Source organism: Acipenser ruthenus, chromosome 20 (genome assembly GCF_902713425.1).
Source record: "Acipenser ruthenus chromosome 20, fAciRut3.2 maternal haplotype, whole genome shotgun sequence".
NCBI lineage: Eukaryota > Metazoa > Chordata > Actinopteri > Acipenseriformes > Acipenseridae > Acipenser > Acipenser ruthenus.
In genome coordinates, this window is record NC_081208.1 from 13,477,142 (window position 1) to 13,492,552 (window position 15,411).

At 42.7% G+C, this 15,411-nt stretch overlaps 1 protein-coding gene across 1 annotated transcript in view; it reads right to left on the reverse strand.

Annotated features, from left to right (window-relative positions):
- The window catches only part of lpcat3 (lysophosphatidylcholine acyltransferase 3), a 30,695-nt gene extending 29,944 nt beyond the window's left edge, over positions 1-751 (reverse strand). The window contains exon 1 of the mRNA XM_058993522.1: positions 581-751. Coding sequence (XP_058849505.1) covers positions 581-665 — 85 coding nt within the window. The 5' untranslated portion in view covers positions 666-751. The remainder of the gene's footprint in view (positions 1-580) is intronic.
- Between the last annotated feature and the right edge of the window lie 14,660 nt (positions 752-15,411).

Below are 15,411 nucleotides of genomic sequence, written 5' to 3' on the forward strand. Positions count from 1 at the left end.
ACACAGACATTGTAGGGTACTATACTTTGCTTTCTCTCCGGTCTCGATTCACAGATAGTGCTTTCGTTCACACATTCTAGTATCTACATTCAAATTAGTTTTATTGGCATGACAATAACAAGAATGATCAGCCTCTCTGTGTCAGAAACACATGCTGTACACACGCCGTGTCTATTTCACACTGTCATGAACAACATTGTTGAAGTGCCAAAAGCGAATGTGCATGCTGTTACTTGTGTAAAGCAGTACACAAACACACACAGATAAAAACACACAGACACAAACAAACACAGATACAGATACAAACAGTTCACACGACCTGTCCCTCATCACCCTTCACCCTTTCCCCGAACACGCTCCCTTTCCCTCGCTCTCTTTCACCTCCATCTCTACCTTCCTCTTTCTCGCTCCCTCTCTCTTTAGCTCCCGTTTCTGAAGACTGTAACAGTTTTGTACTAGACTCAGTCCTCTAACTCCGGTGCTGTCCGTAGCACGCCCGTGTCTGCCCGTCTGCCTCTGTTCCCCTTGCTACCTCTCCATCATCACTCTCTTCCCCACACTCTCTCCATCACAGACTCACCAATTAAAATCGAAATGATTAATCGTAGAGCAGGTTCTGAGGCTCCCAGCACTTCTGCCAAACCTTGCAACATGGGAGCCGCCATCTTGGCTACTGGCGGAAGTACACCTCACCACCGTCTTCCTTGGCAACTGCGACCCTTCCCAGCACCTTCCGGCAGGTCGAGTTTGTCTGAGAAGGGGGCGTTGTTTTTCCTATATAGTAAAACGCAACTCTGTCAAAGTTTAACATTTTATTTTTATTTTTGTTATTATTACACACAAAACTCAGATGTAAACAGAGTAATCAAAAAATGAGTCCGTTATGAAACTAACCATGGAGTCAACTTCCTGTTTAAATAAAATAGGCGGCAACACTGACAGACGTATAGTCGTGTGGAGGCTGTGAAACTAACGCCATTGTGGCTCCGTCATGGAGTCGGTTTCAAGAATAAACAAAGGGCAATTGGAGCCCATATGGAAGGCCCCTGTACTCAGTGTCCTAAACTATTCAACATGTATGCTTGTCATTGCCACCCGCCTAGAAAACAGCAGATGGGAAAATACCGTACTGTTATTTATAAGACACGCCCCGCTGATGTGAAATGGCACCCAATTGCTGTCCATTGCTACCAATTGAAAAATGACTTACTGGGGACATGTATTATAAATGTAAAATGTCTTTCTGCCATAGAGACTGCGAAGGTAGTTTTATTGAATGGTAATGTACCCATGGGGTCTGAGTATAGAAAACTGTCTCTGACTGTCCAAAATCACAGGTCATTGTTATTGAAGACCCGTTTAAAATGGGTCAGATTCGAAATCAAAAATGAAAAGAAAGAAATAATAATACAATAAACGCTTAACAACTGGGGGTTGTGTATTATGTGCGGCCCATTTTATAATTAAATTAATATTGTTATTATGAAAACCTTATAATAAATGTTTATCTGCTGATCCATTTCTTAATATGAGATTATTAGTGCTAATCGGGGATACAGTCATTCTATTCCTCTATTAAAATGTACATGACCAACGGTATGACACACCATTATCAAGTCTATATAGAACTGGACTGGCTCTCATTAACTAATGGTAGGCTTTTGTTCTGCTGGAAAGGATCAACACTGGCTATAGTTAAGGTGACCAGATTTTTAAGTCCTTTAACTGGGACAGTATGTTAATATTGTGAGTAACTTCCAACTTCCAAGCTACGGGGAAGCTCTCGGGTTGTTACTTTCACTTTGGCCATGTTTGATATGATCTAATATCACATTGAAAGTGAATGCAGAGACTCGTGGTGATATTCAGAGAGGAATATTTTACTTCAAAAACTGTTTTGTGAATAAATGATCTTATTGTCTTTGTAATTTAATTTATAGTATAGTATAGTTTTTACATTACACAGTAGCATAATATCAAATTCCCTTTCCTGCCTAAGAAACTGCATCGCCTCTCTCTCCCTCTCTCTCTCTCCCTCTCTCTCTCTCTCCCCACTCTCTCTCTCTCTCTCTCTCGCTCTCTCTCTCCCCACTGATTTATAAAGTACAGTAAAAAAAAAAAAAAAAAAAAAACATATCACTACTAACAATAAATATGTATCAGGACAATAAGCATTTACATAATACATACATGCCTACATACACAACAACATACATACTGTATATACATAAGTGTGTGTGTGTCTCTGTGCAGAGCTCTCATTGTGTGTCCCTCAGTCTGTGACACGCAGACACATACTGGGCTGCTAGTTGGGCTGTGCTTCTCTCCTCTCCCAGGAGGATTGAGACTTTTTCAGGGTTGGACATGTTTGGGAAGTTTGGGAGGGAATTTGCAAATTTTTTAAAATAAGTTTGTCTATTTTCTGAGTATTTTTTACATTGAAGAAGGAAGTGCATCTCTGTCTCGACCTCTCCTGTCTCACAGTGACCACAGAGCCTTTCTTCTTTAGGAAGCCAGGTCTGCCGGTGACGGCCTTTCTCAATGGCCAGGCTGTGGTCACTGAGCCTGTACTTGGTCAGGATCTGCCTCTGCTTTGTATCTCTGACAGTAGAGAGATACTCTGCCAGAGTGTAATCTCTTTTTAGGGCCCGATAACAATCCAGTTTATTTTGAGATTTTGTTTCTGTGTCCCAATGTTTCAGATAGCAGTTTTTGGTTAGTTTTATAATTTGGTTGACTCTGATTGGGGGCTGGTAAGCAGTGCTGACCTGAAGCTGGTTTGTTTTAGTATTATTAGTTGGGTTCAGTGCAGTGAGCTTCAGGGCCAGCTGGCTTAGAGGACTCTTTTCAGGGCTGAGCTCTTGGGTTTGCATGGCCTCATACTGGAGGGAGTCTGATTCACTTTTCTTTAGGTGCATCCAAAACTTTAGTGCTCTTTTCTTTATATTTATGAGTGTCGGGTAACGGCCTAATTCTGCCCTGCATGCATGATTTGGTGTTTTTCTCTGCACCTGTAGGATGTTTTTGTAGAGTTCAGCATGCAGGGTTTCGATTGGGTGTTTGTCCCATTTAGTGTAGTCCTGTTGACTGAGTGGACCCCATATCTCACTACCATACAGCGCAATGGGCTGGATGACACTGTCAATTAATTTTAGCCATATTTTGATAGGAATATTTATTTTATAGAATCTTCTTTTGATGGCATAGAAAGCTCTTCTGGCTTTTTCCTTTAGTGCATTCACTGCTAGGTTAAAGCTCCCTGACGCACTGATAGTCAGGCCCAGGTAAGTGTAGTCTGAGGTGTGTTCTAGTGTAGTGTTGTTTAGGGTGAAGTGGTATCTGTTTCCCTGAGTTCTGGCCTTTTTTTGAAAAATCATTATTTTGGTCTTTTTAAAGTTTACTGCCAGGGCCCAGGTCTGACAGTACTGCTCCAGCAGTGCCAGGCTCCGCTGCAGCCCCTGCTCTGTGGGCGACAGCAGGACCAGGTCATCTGCATAGAGCAGGAACTTGACTTCGGTGTTGTGTAGAGTAAGGCCGGGGTCTGCAGACTGCTCCAACATCGTAGCCAACTCGTTAATATAAATATTGAACAGTGTTGGACTCAGACTGCAGCCCTGCCTCACCCCCCGCCCCTGAGTGAAGAAATCAGTTCTTTTGTTGCCAATTTTGACTGCACATTTGTTTTCTGTGTACATTGATTTTATTATATCATAGATTTTACCCCCTACACCACTTTGAAGAATTCTGTAATATAAACCTTCATGCCAAATAGAATCAAATGCTTTTTTAAAGTCAATGAAGCAGGCGAAAATTTTGCCTTTACTTTTTTGGTGTACGTGTTTGTTTATTAGGGTGTGTAGGGTGTAAATATGATCTGTTGTGCGATGATTTGGTAGGAATCCAATTTGACTCTTACTCAGGACATTGTGTTCGGTAAGGAAGGCCAGTATCCGGGCGTTAATGATACTGCAGAATACCTTCCCCAGGTTACTGCTCACACAGATGCCCCGGTAGTTGTTGGGGTCGAATTTGTCTCCACTCTTGTGAATTGGGGATATAAGCCCTTGGTTCCAGATGTCAGGGAAGTAACCAGTACTTAGTACCATGTTGAACAATTTAAGCATTGCCTCCTGTAATTTAGGGCTGCTGTGTTTGAGCATCTCAGTGCTGATGCTGTCAGGGCCGCAGGCTTTTCTGGTTTTCAGTGCCTGCAGCTTCATAGTTAATTCTTGTAGGGTGATTGGAACATCAATTGTGTTTTGGTTATCTTTAATTGATTGTTCAAGTAATTTCAGTTTTTCTCTAGTTTCATTTTGTTTATCTGTTAGATCTTTTTGTTGAATATCTTTATAAAGGTTTTCAAAATAATTTTTCCAAACTGTTCCATTTTGTATCGTCAATTCTTGTTGTTTTGTTGGGTTTAAATTGTTCCACATTTCCCAGAACTGATTTTGGTCAACAGATTTTTCAATGTCTGTGAGGGTTTTGTTTGTGTGTTTTTGTTTTTTCTGTTTGAGGGTGTGTTTGTAGTGTTTTAGAGTCTCACAGTACCTCAGACGTAAGTCTGTGTCTTGTGGTTGATGGTGTTTTTGATTAGATAATTTTCTTAGATTTGTTCGTATTGATTTACATTCATCATCAAACCATGACTGTGTTTGTTTTTGTTTCCGATTGATCTTCTTTTTGGTCTTTTTAATATTTGCCATTATGGCTGCTTTTTCAAATATCTGATTGATGTCATTAACAGACAGATTTAGTCCTGTCATATTAGGTTGGTACAGAGTGTTGAGGAAAGTGTTAATGGTGTTAGTTATTTCAGTGGAACTGATTGCTTTGATATATTCCTCAGTGCTGTTTGGAGCCCATCTGTATGTTTGATTCAGATTGTACAGCTTACTGGGCTGTGTTTGTGTGTTGCTTGCCTGACTTCCTCTTTTCAGGAACACAGTGATTTGATTGTGGTCCGACAGGGGAGTTTGTTGCCTGACAGTGAATGCACTTAGAAAGGAGGGGTCCATGTCAGTGATGGCATAGTCGACTACACTAGTCCCAAGAGCTGAGCAATACGTGAACCTCCCTAAAGAGTCCCCTCTGATCCTGCCATTAACGATGTACAGACCTAGGGCTTGACAGAGATGCACTAATTCTCTCCCATTTTTGTTCATGGCACGGTCAGGGTTGTTTCTCTGGATTGTGGTGGGTGTGAGGTACAGAGGGGTCTGTCCAAATACATGGCTGTTTCCCTGGGTGTTAATACAGTCAGGCTCTGAGCCTGTCCTGGCATTGAAATCCCCACAGAGCAGCACATTCCCCTGGGCCTGGAAATGGCCGATCTCTGTGTGGAGGGTGTTAAAATACTCTTCGTTGTAATAGGGGGATTCAGAAGGGGGGGTGTATGCTGCACACAGGTATATGTCATTTTGACATTGGGCTATTCCCTTGTTAATTTTGAGCCATGTGTGTGTTTGGCCCTGTTTGACTGGGCTGATGTAGCTGGCCAGCTCCTCTCTGTACCACACTATAATCCCCCCTGAGTCCCTGCCGCGCCGGACTGTGCTCAGTTTAATAGAGGGCACTATCGCCTCCCTGTAGCCTGAGGGGCAGTGTGTGAGCGAGTCTGCACGGCACCATGTCTCCAACAGAACTATCACATCTACATCTTTTGTATTTTTAATAAATTCAGGGTCTGTGCTCTTCAGCCCAAAAGCAGAGGAATACAGGCCCTGAATGTTCCAACAGCTAACAGTAAATGAACTCATGTAATCCAACCAATATTATTCTTAATGAAATAAAATGTCTAACAATAACACAACCTTTTATCATTTTAAGTTCCCTTTAAACAGTAAAGTACAAATATAGTAATTATTTTAGTAGTACTAATAATTATTTATTTATTTATACTTTATTTATTTATTTATTTGTAGTTATTTACATGTAGATTTTTTTTTTTTTTTTTTTTTTTTTTTTTCTTCCCTACCCAAGTGTTGTAGGTCTCAGTTCAGCAGCCTGGAGCAGAGGATGCTGAGGAGCTGTTTGATCTCTCCCAGTTCGGTGGGGGCTGGGGGGGTGGGCTGGGACAGAGTTGCAGCATAGCTGAGTTGCTGCTGGTGGTCGCTGAGCCTGGCGGTCGTGGGACGAGTGGGGGGCCGGATGGCGGGCGGTTGTATGGTGCTGCGGGGGCGGGATGTGTGCGCTGCAGTGTGGGGGGGCTGCATGCTACGCTGGCCTCTGCTGGCACTGCTGCGAGGGGGGCTGGCTGGGCTACGGCCCATGGCTGCATCCTTCAGGGTCTTGGCAAAGACTTTGACCCCCTCCTGGTTTAGGTGCACCTTGTCGTAGAGGTGCCAGGGGCCCACTGTGGGGTGGTGTGCCAGGTGCACGTTAGGCAGCGCAGCGCAGCCTCTGGTGATCTCTGCGTTCACAGCGTTGATGGTGTGTGGGTGGATGTCGGCTCGGGGCAGCAGCGTGGAGATGACCACTCTGGAGTCGGGGAACTCCTGCGTGGCTCTCTCAGCCACCCTCCTCACGGCCTTGGTGGTGTTGTGGCGCAGGGAGCCCAGGTCGTTGGTGCCGGTGTGGATGACGATGCAGCTTGGGCTCCCCAGTGTGTCCCGGTTCAGCAGCTGCAGGGCTCGCTCCGTGTTTGTGCAGCGGATGTTGTTGACACGCCGGCTGGGAAACAGTCTCCTCATGTCCAGGTATTTCCCGTTGCTGTCAATGAGGAGGGCCACTTCTGCGTTTGTCTTCTTTTTGGCCAGCATGCTGTGGGTGTGGGTGGGGATGGGGGTGGGAGCGGGGTGGGGGGGGAACGGGGTGGGAGGGGGAGCGGGGGGGAAGCGGGGGTGGGGGATGGGAGCGGGGTGGGAGGGGGACCGGGGGGGGAGCGGGGGTGGGGATGGGACCGGTGTGGGAGTGCGGGGGGCAGCGGGGGTGGGAATAGGGGGGGAGCGGGGGGGGAGCGGGGGTGGGAGTGTAGCGGGGGTGGTAGCACGGGGAGCAGGGGTGGGGGGGGCTGTGTATCTGTGGAGCTGCTCCCTCAATCCCTGCAGCTCCTTGTTGGTGGTTTTCTCTCTGCGCTGCATCTCCTCCTTGACGCTGGTCAGCTGGGTCCTTAGGTTCGCGTTCTCCTGCTGCAGGTCCTTCATCTCGCTGGTCAGCTCGGTGATGGCCACCCTGTTCTCTCTCTTGAGCTGGCTCACCTCATCTCTGAGCTGCTGGGTGATGCTGGTTTCCGTGAGCCTGGCCAGTGTAAGCTCTCTGAACTCCACAAACTCCAGCTCCAGCAGGGCCAGGCACTCCCGCATGTGCTGGGTGTCGCTGGGGGTCGTGGGGGTGGGCAGGCTGGTGTCGGGTGTTGTGCTGTTTGAGGTAGGATCTTCAGGGTCTTCAGGGTCGGTGTTCTCGGGGTCGTTGGCTGTAGTGTTTGTTTTTTCAATCTCTGCTGCCTCTTTTAGTTGTTTATATTTTTTTTCAAAGGAGGTCAGGCTAGCCTCACTGCCCTGGATCAACACAGTTCCGCTGTGGTAGACATTAATACTCAGGACTGTGCTGTCCGGGTCAGAGTCTTCTCTTAAGAGTGTGCCAGGCATTGAGGTGCTGAGTGTAGAAGATGAGGTTGCTTCTCATCTTCTTGTCTCCTGTCCCAGAGTAGTCTGTGTACAGACACTCCGGGTTCTCTCTCAGCACGCTCAGTTTATGATGCTTCCTCCTGTGCGCTGCGCAGTTCAGCCGGGTACTGGAACTCCCTGCTCTCTGCACTCTGACTCGTCTCCATGGCAACCGGGAGAATCTACTACACTTTGTTGCAATTTCCAACTGTCACTGCCAACGGCTGCTTTTTTGAAAGTAAACTGAACTTTTTTTTTTTTTTTTTTTTTTTTTTTTTCTCTCTCTCTCTCTCTCTTATCTGTATGCTACCTTCCGATGTCCAATCTGCAAACCAGGCCCTTCCTGTATGAAAATGTTACATATCTCACGATTTCTATTTATTAAATGGTTACTTCATTTTTCAAACTATTTAATTTCTTGCCATTTAATATCCCTGATATTTGTTCACTATATGTATTTTTTAATATCCCTGGTGTTTGTACTGTATATATATATATATATATATATATATATATATATATATTTTAATATCCCTGGTGTTTGTACTGTATATATATATATATATATATATATATATATATATATATATATATATATATATTTTAATATCCCTGGTGTTTGTACTGTATATATATATATATATTTTAATATCCCTGGTGTTTGTTCTGTATGTATTTTTTAATATCCCTGGTATTTGTTCTGTATATTTTTTCCTATTTCAGTTACTGCTTGGATGAATAGATACCAGGATATATTTTTTTTCAGCCACTTCCTACTATTAAACACGACTCATATTGTATGGGGTGGAAAGTCTAAAGGTGAAGCAATGTGTTCAATATCCTATCTTCTGACTGTACAATAGATAAAGCCCACTGCATCACCCATAAGCTTCTCCACCTTTTCACAGATAATCAGCTTTTTGTTTAGAAGCTGCCGTGATTACAGAAACAGGAATGTCTTTCTGAAGTACTGTAGTTATTAAGTCTGGTAAATAGTAAAGCAGGTAGGCAAACCCTTTAAGTTTCTCTGAATAGCTGTATTTCCAAATTCCCCCTTTAATATACTGTAAGGTATCACTTAAAACGGAAAAACTGAAAAACTGCAGAGACAAGGCAGGACATGTCATGATATACTGTTAACACGTTTTTACAGATTTTACGTGACACCTGTCAGCTTAAAACATGTTAAAAAGGAAATTTCGAAATAAAACTATTTGGACAAACTTAAAGGGATCGACCCACCCCCAGCCCCCTAGTAATTTGAGCCCTGACCTTTGCCACTTTTGCTGAAGGAAAAACATGTTTTTATCAATGTGCTGTTTTCTTCTATTAAACTAATAGCAGTGATAAACTAAGATACCTTATATAGCTATCACACTTATGAGGGCTAAAATATACTACTTCTATATTACATTTAACACAGAAATAAAAATAAGTGGTTACCAAATAAAAAAGAGATTTATCCTGCCTCTAGCAGTTTCTTTAGATATTGTTAAAGAAGGTCAGATGAAATGAGGATGTGATTATTAGGGGCCCAAACAACAGAGTTGCTGGATCCCTACTGTAATTGTTAGGATTATTAGGCTTCCCAGCCAGAGTGGCTGGGAAGCCTATTGTTATTGCTAGGATTATTATTTATTTATTTATTTATTTCCTTCCTCCGAGAAAACTTAGAAGTTGCATAAAATCAACACCATTGCACGAAAAGTCACGAAACTTAGTACGGTGGTAGAGGCCTATCGGAAGTGTCAGAGCGAAGGTCGTAGGTCACATGGTTTGGCAGCCATATTGGATTTTTTGAGAATTTCAGACAATTTAAAAAAATCTTCTTCTCCGAAACCGCTTATCGCAGAGATGTGAAACTTGGTGGAGTAGACTACCGTCATGGCTAGATTTACGATTGTTCAAGAGAAGTCGATTGGTCACATGGTCTGGCGGCCATATTGGATTTGTCAAAAATATTCAAACGTCTTTTTCTCTGAAACCGTTATGCCGATTGACGCGAATGGTCAAATTGCACATATTTGCACATATTACCTTGCTAACGCTCAAATGCAAAACTTGTTTAGAAATCCTTTGATAGTTTAGACAGTGTCATAGTTACTATAGACTACACAAATGAACTCATATTGCTCTATTCAAAAATTGCCTTGACTATGACCTTTGACCTCTCCTTAAAGTTAAAGTCAAATGCAAAAATAGCTCATAACTCCTTACAGAGTGCAGATAGGGTCATGGTTACTATAGAACACATATATGAACCCATATATGCTCTATCAAAAAATGTCCTTGACCATGACCTTTGACCTCTCCTAAAGGTCAAATCAAAAACTAGCTTATAACTCCTTAGAAAATGCAGATAGAGTCATGGTTACTATGGAATACAGATAGGAACAAGAATGCCTTGGAAGCTGTCAAGTTGCTTGCAACTTCTAGATATTATTTTTTTTCAAAAAATCTCTAAAATCAACACGGTTGCACGGAAATTCACGGAACTTCGTAGGGTGGTACGCACCTAAGGGAAGTTGTGTCAGAGTGAAAATGAAGGTCATAGGTCACATGGTGTGGTGGCCATATTGGATTTTTCGAGAATTTTTGGACAATTTTAAAAAATCTTCTCCAAACCGGTTTACAGCACAGATCCAAAACTTGGTGCACATACTCCCCTCATGGCCCAGATTTACAGTAGTTCAAGAGAAGTCAATCGGTCACATCGGATTTGTCGAAAATAAAAAAAAAGGTCTTCTTCTCTGAAACGGTTATGCCGATTAAGAACATAAGAACATAAGAAAGTTTACAAATAAGAGGAGGCCATTCGGCCCATCTTGCTCGTTTGGTTGTTATTATTATTATTATTATTTATTTCTTAGCAGACGCCCTTATCCAGGGCGACTTACAATCGTAAGCAAAAACATTTCAAGCGTTACAATACAAGTAATACAATAAGAGCAAGAAATACAATAACTTTTGTTCAAGTAAAGTATAAGTTTGACAAACCACAATTCACTAATACAGCAGGTAATAGTGATAGTTACATCAGGATATGATTAAATAGTGATAGTTACATCAGGATGTGATTAAATACAAAGTACTACAGGTTAAAAACTTGGCAGATTACAGTATTCTGAAGTACAGGATTAAATGCAGTAAAATAGGGGCTGATAAGAGCAAAATAAAGCACATTTACATGAAGGTAAGTAGCATAGTAGCATATTGATCCCAGAATCTCATCAAGCAGCTTCTTGAAGGATCCCAGGGTGTCAGCTTCAACAACATTACTGGGGAGTTGGTTCCAGACCCTCACAATTCTCTGTGTAAAAAAGTGCCTCCTATTTTCTGTTCTGAATGCCCCTTTATCTAATCTCCATTTGTGACCCCTGGTCCTTGTTTCTTTTTTCAGGTTGAAAAAGTCCCCTGGGTCGACATTGTCAATACCTTTTAGAATTTGAATGCTTGAATCAGATCGCCGCGTAGTCTTCTTTGTTCAAGACTGAATAGATTCAATTATTTTAGCCTGTCTGCATTCGACATGCCTTTTAAACCCAGAATAATTCCGGTCGCTCTTCTTTGCACTCTTTCTAGAGCAGCAATATCCTTTTTGTAGTGAGGTGACCAGAACTGAACACAATATTCTAGATGAGCATTGTAAAGTTTTAACATTACTTACCTTGATTTAAATTCAACACTTCTCACAATATATCTGAGCATCTTGTTGGCCTTTTTTATAGCTTCCCCACATTGTCTAGATGAAGACATTTCTGAGTCAACATAAACTCCTAGGTCTTTTTTCATAGACCTAGGAGCTACCATCCTGTCTCCCTCCTACCCTTCCTCTCCAAAACCCTTGAGCTGGCTGTACACCGTCAGCTCTCTGCTTTCCTGTCCAACCACTCTCTGTTCGACCCTCTCCAATCTGGCTTCTGCTCTGCTCACTCCACTGAAACCGCCCTCCTGTCTGTCACTAACTCACTAAACTCTGCCCGAGCTGCCTCTCTCTCCTCTGTCCTAATTCTCCTCGACCTCTCTGCTGCTTTTGACACTGTCGATCACTCTATTCTACTATCCTCTCTTGCTGACCTGGGAATCTCTGGCACTGCTCTGGCCTGATTCTCCTCCTACCTCTCCAATTGCACTTACCAGGTAACCTGGCGTGGAGCAACCTCCTCTCTCGCATCTCGCCCTCTCTCAACAGGAGTCCCCCAAGGGTCAGTCTTGGGTCCTCTCCTGTCCTCTCTCTACACCTGCTCCCTGGGCCCCCTCATCGCATCCTTTGGTTTCTCATACCATTTCTATGCTGATGATGCTCTGATTTTCCTCTTTTTCCCCACCTCTGACTCCACCATCCCCTCCCGTATCTCTCCCTGTCTGTCTGCTATCTCCTCCTCGCAATCACCTCAAACTCAACCTCTCTAAATCCTCCATCTCCACTCTGGCATGCACTTGCCGATTCTTCCTTAGCAACATATATGAAGAATCCGACCCTTCCTCACCAACTACGCCACACAGCTCCTGGTCCAGGCCTTGGTACTCTCCCGCCTAGACTACTGCAACTCCCTCCTCGCTGGCCTCCCTTTGTCCGCCACCCGTCCGCTCCAGCTCATCCAGAACTCAGCTGCTCGCCTGGTGTTCTCTCTGCCTCGCTTCTCCCACGCAACTCCACTGCTCCGCTCACTCCACTGGCTCCCGATCACTGCTCGCATCCAGTTCAAGACTAGCCTACAGATGCCTTGACCAGACTGCACCCAGCTACCTCCAGACCCTCATCTCTCCCTACACCCCCACTCAACCTCTCCGCTCCGCCTGCACTAGAAGACTAGCTCTACCTCCGCTACGCTCCCCTGCCTCCAGAGCCCGCTCCTTCTCCACTCTCGCCCCGCAGTGGTGGAATAACCTTCCTACGGATGTCAGGACTGCCCAGTCCCTGACCACATTCTGGCGCCTCCTCAAGACTCACCTCTTCAGACAGCACCTGTAGAACTCCTCTTTTCCCTCTGGACACTTATCACTCTTCCTTAATGTGCTTTACTTGCTCTTATCTGCCCCCTATTTTACTGCATTTAATCCTGTACTTTAGAGAACTGTAATCTGTCAAGTGTTATTTAATCTGTAGTATTTTGTATTTAATTATATCCTGATGTAACTGTCACTGACACTGTTATCTGCTCCGTTATTGAGGTGTTAGAAATTTCAATATGATAATGCAGAACCTAAGTCTAGAGAAAAGTCTAGAGAATGCTGGATTGTAGGTGAACATTCTTAGAGAGTATAAAAGGGGTAGGCATAGGATGATTGATGTCATTACCAATAAGTCAATATGGGGAAAAAGTAAAGCGCTATCTGAAGACCTTAGGCAGAAAATTATTTATTGTCAGTAGAAAAAATATTTCGAAGCATTTGAGCATCCCAATGTCCGCTATTGTTTCTATTATCAAGAAGTACAAGACTCATGGTACTGTCACAACGCTCCCTCGGTCTGGAAGAAAGAAGGTTCTTTCACCAAGAACAAGTAAAAGAATTGTGAGGAAGGTTAATAACAATCCGAGATTGACTGCCAAAGATATTCAAAGTGAATTGGCTGCAAGTGGGACTGGGGTTTCCATTTCAACCATAGGTTGAGTATTGCATGGTAAAGGTCTCAATGGTCGCAGGCCAAGCAAAAAGCCACTCTTAAGACAACGTCACAAGGACAATCGCTTAAAAGTTTGCGAAACGGCATTTGAATGATGGATATGAATTTTGGTCAAAGGTTTTGTGGAGTGATGAAATAAAAATTGAGGTATTTGGTCATGCTGATAGTCGTTACGTTTGGAGAAAGTCTGGTGAGGCGTACAAAGAAAAGAACACCATACCTACTGTCAAGCATGGAGGTGGTAATATCTGGGGCTGTTTTTCCTCTAATGGCACAGGAAGTTTAGTTCCAATACATGATCAAATGCATTCCATAGCATACCAAAAGATATTGGCCAATCATCTGAAACCCTCCGCTACAAAGCTTGGTTTAAAGCGCAACTGGACGTTCCAACACAACAATGATCCAAATCACACATAAAAATCTACTTCAGAATGGTTAAAGAAGAATGAAATCAAGGTTCTGGAATGGCCTCGTCAAAGTCCCGATCTAAATCCGATTGAGAATCTTTGGTATGAGTTGAAGAAGGCTGTGCACAAGAGAAGTCCTTGGAATCTGAATGAACTGGAACAATTTTGCATTGAAGAATGGTCAAAAATCACTAAAGAATCATGCCATAAGCTCATTGACAAATATCCTAATTGTTTAAACGAGGTTATTATTGCTAAAGGTGCTTCAACTAGATATTCATTTAATTTTCCTTGTCATGGTATGAATACTTTTGAATGAGCATTTTTGGAGTTTTGCAAAAATATCACTGAAATAAATAATTGTATACTATTTGCTACAAACTTTTGCTACAAAAGATTTTTCCTAAAATTATTTGTTTTTGAGAAATTTCTAGAAATTATACATTTCCATTGGGGTATGTAAACTTTTGACTACAACTGTATATACACAACTGTGCAAAATAGTGTGATATGAAAAACATAAAACACAGGATGGATAGAAAGAGAGAAGACAGGTGAGTGAGACAGAATATGTATAACTTATATCTACCAATATACAGCCATATATATATATGTATATACAGACGTGCTCAAATTTGTTGGTACCCCTCCACAAAAAACGAAGAATGCACAATTTTCTCTGAAATAACTTGAAACTGACAAAAGTAATTGGCATCCACCATTGTTTATTCCATATTTAATAGAAATCAGACTTTGCTTTTGATTTTTTATTCAACATAATATTGTAAATAATAAAACAAATGAAAATGGCATGGACAAAAATGATGGGACCGCTGACCTAATATTTTGTTGCACGACCTTTAGAGGCAATCACTGCAATCAAACGTTTTCTGTAGCTCTCAATGAGACTTCTGCACCTGTTAACAGGTAGTTTGGCCCACTCTTCTTGAGCAAACTGCTCCAGCTGTCTCAGGTTTGATGGGTGCCTTCTCCAGACTGCAAGTTTCAGCTCTTTCCATAGATGTTCGATAGGATTCAGATCAGGACTCATAGAAGGCCACTTCAGAATAGTCCAATGTTTTGTTCTTATCCATTCTTGGGTGCTTTTAGCTGTGTGTTTTGGGTCATTATCCTGTTGGAGGACCCATGACCTGTGACTGAGACAGAGCTTTCTGACACTGGGCAGTACGTTTCGCTCCAGAATGCCTTGATAGTCTTGAGATTTCATTGTGCCCTGCACAGATTCAAGGCACCCTGTGCCAGGCGCAGCAAAGCAGCCCCAAAACATAACCGAGCCTCCTCCATGTTTCACTGTAGGTATGGTGTTCTTTTCTTTGAAAGCTTCATTTTTTTGTCTGTGAACATAGAGCTGATGTGACTTGCCAAAAAGCTCCAGTTTTGACTCATCTGTCCAAAGGACATTCTCCCAGAAGGATTGTGGCTTGTCAATATAGTGTTCTTGTGTGTTGAGAAGAACAATCCCAAGGCAGTATGATGAGTATTCATAACCTGTATTCATTTAATTGTTAAACCTAAAACAAACAACTTTTTGCTTCCAGCTTGCAACTGCAACTTCCCGCTATATCCCAAAACCCGGACTGGAGTGACGTAACAATCAGCTACGTTACTTCACTCAAAACATGGACTGGACTCAAACAGCGCCACAGTATTATAACAACATTACAGTCAATATGCATTTTAGCAAATTCCAGTCTGGCTTTTTTATGTTTTTCTTTCAAAAGTGGAGTCCTACTTGGTCTTCTTC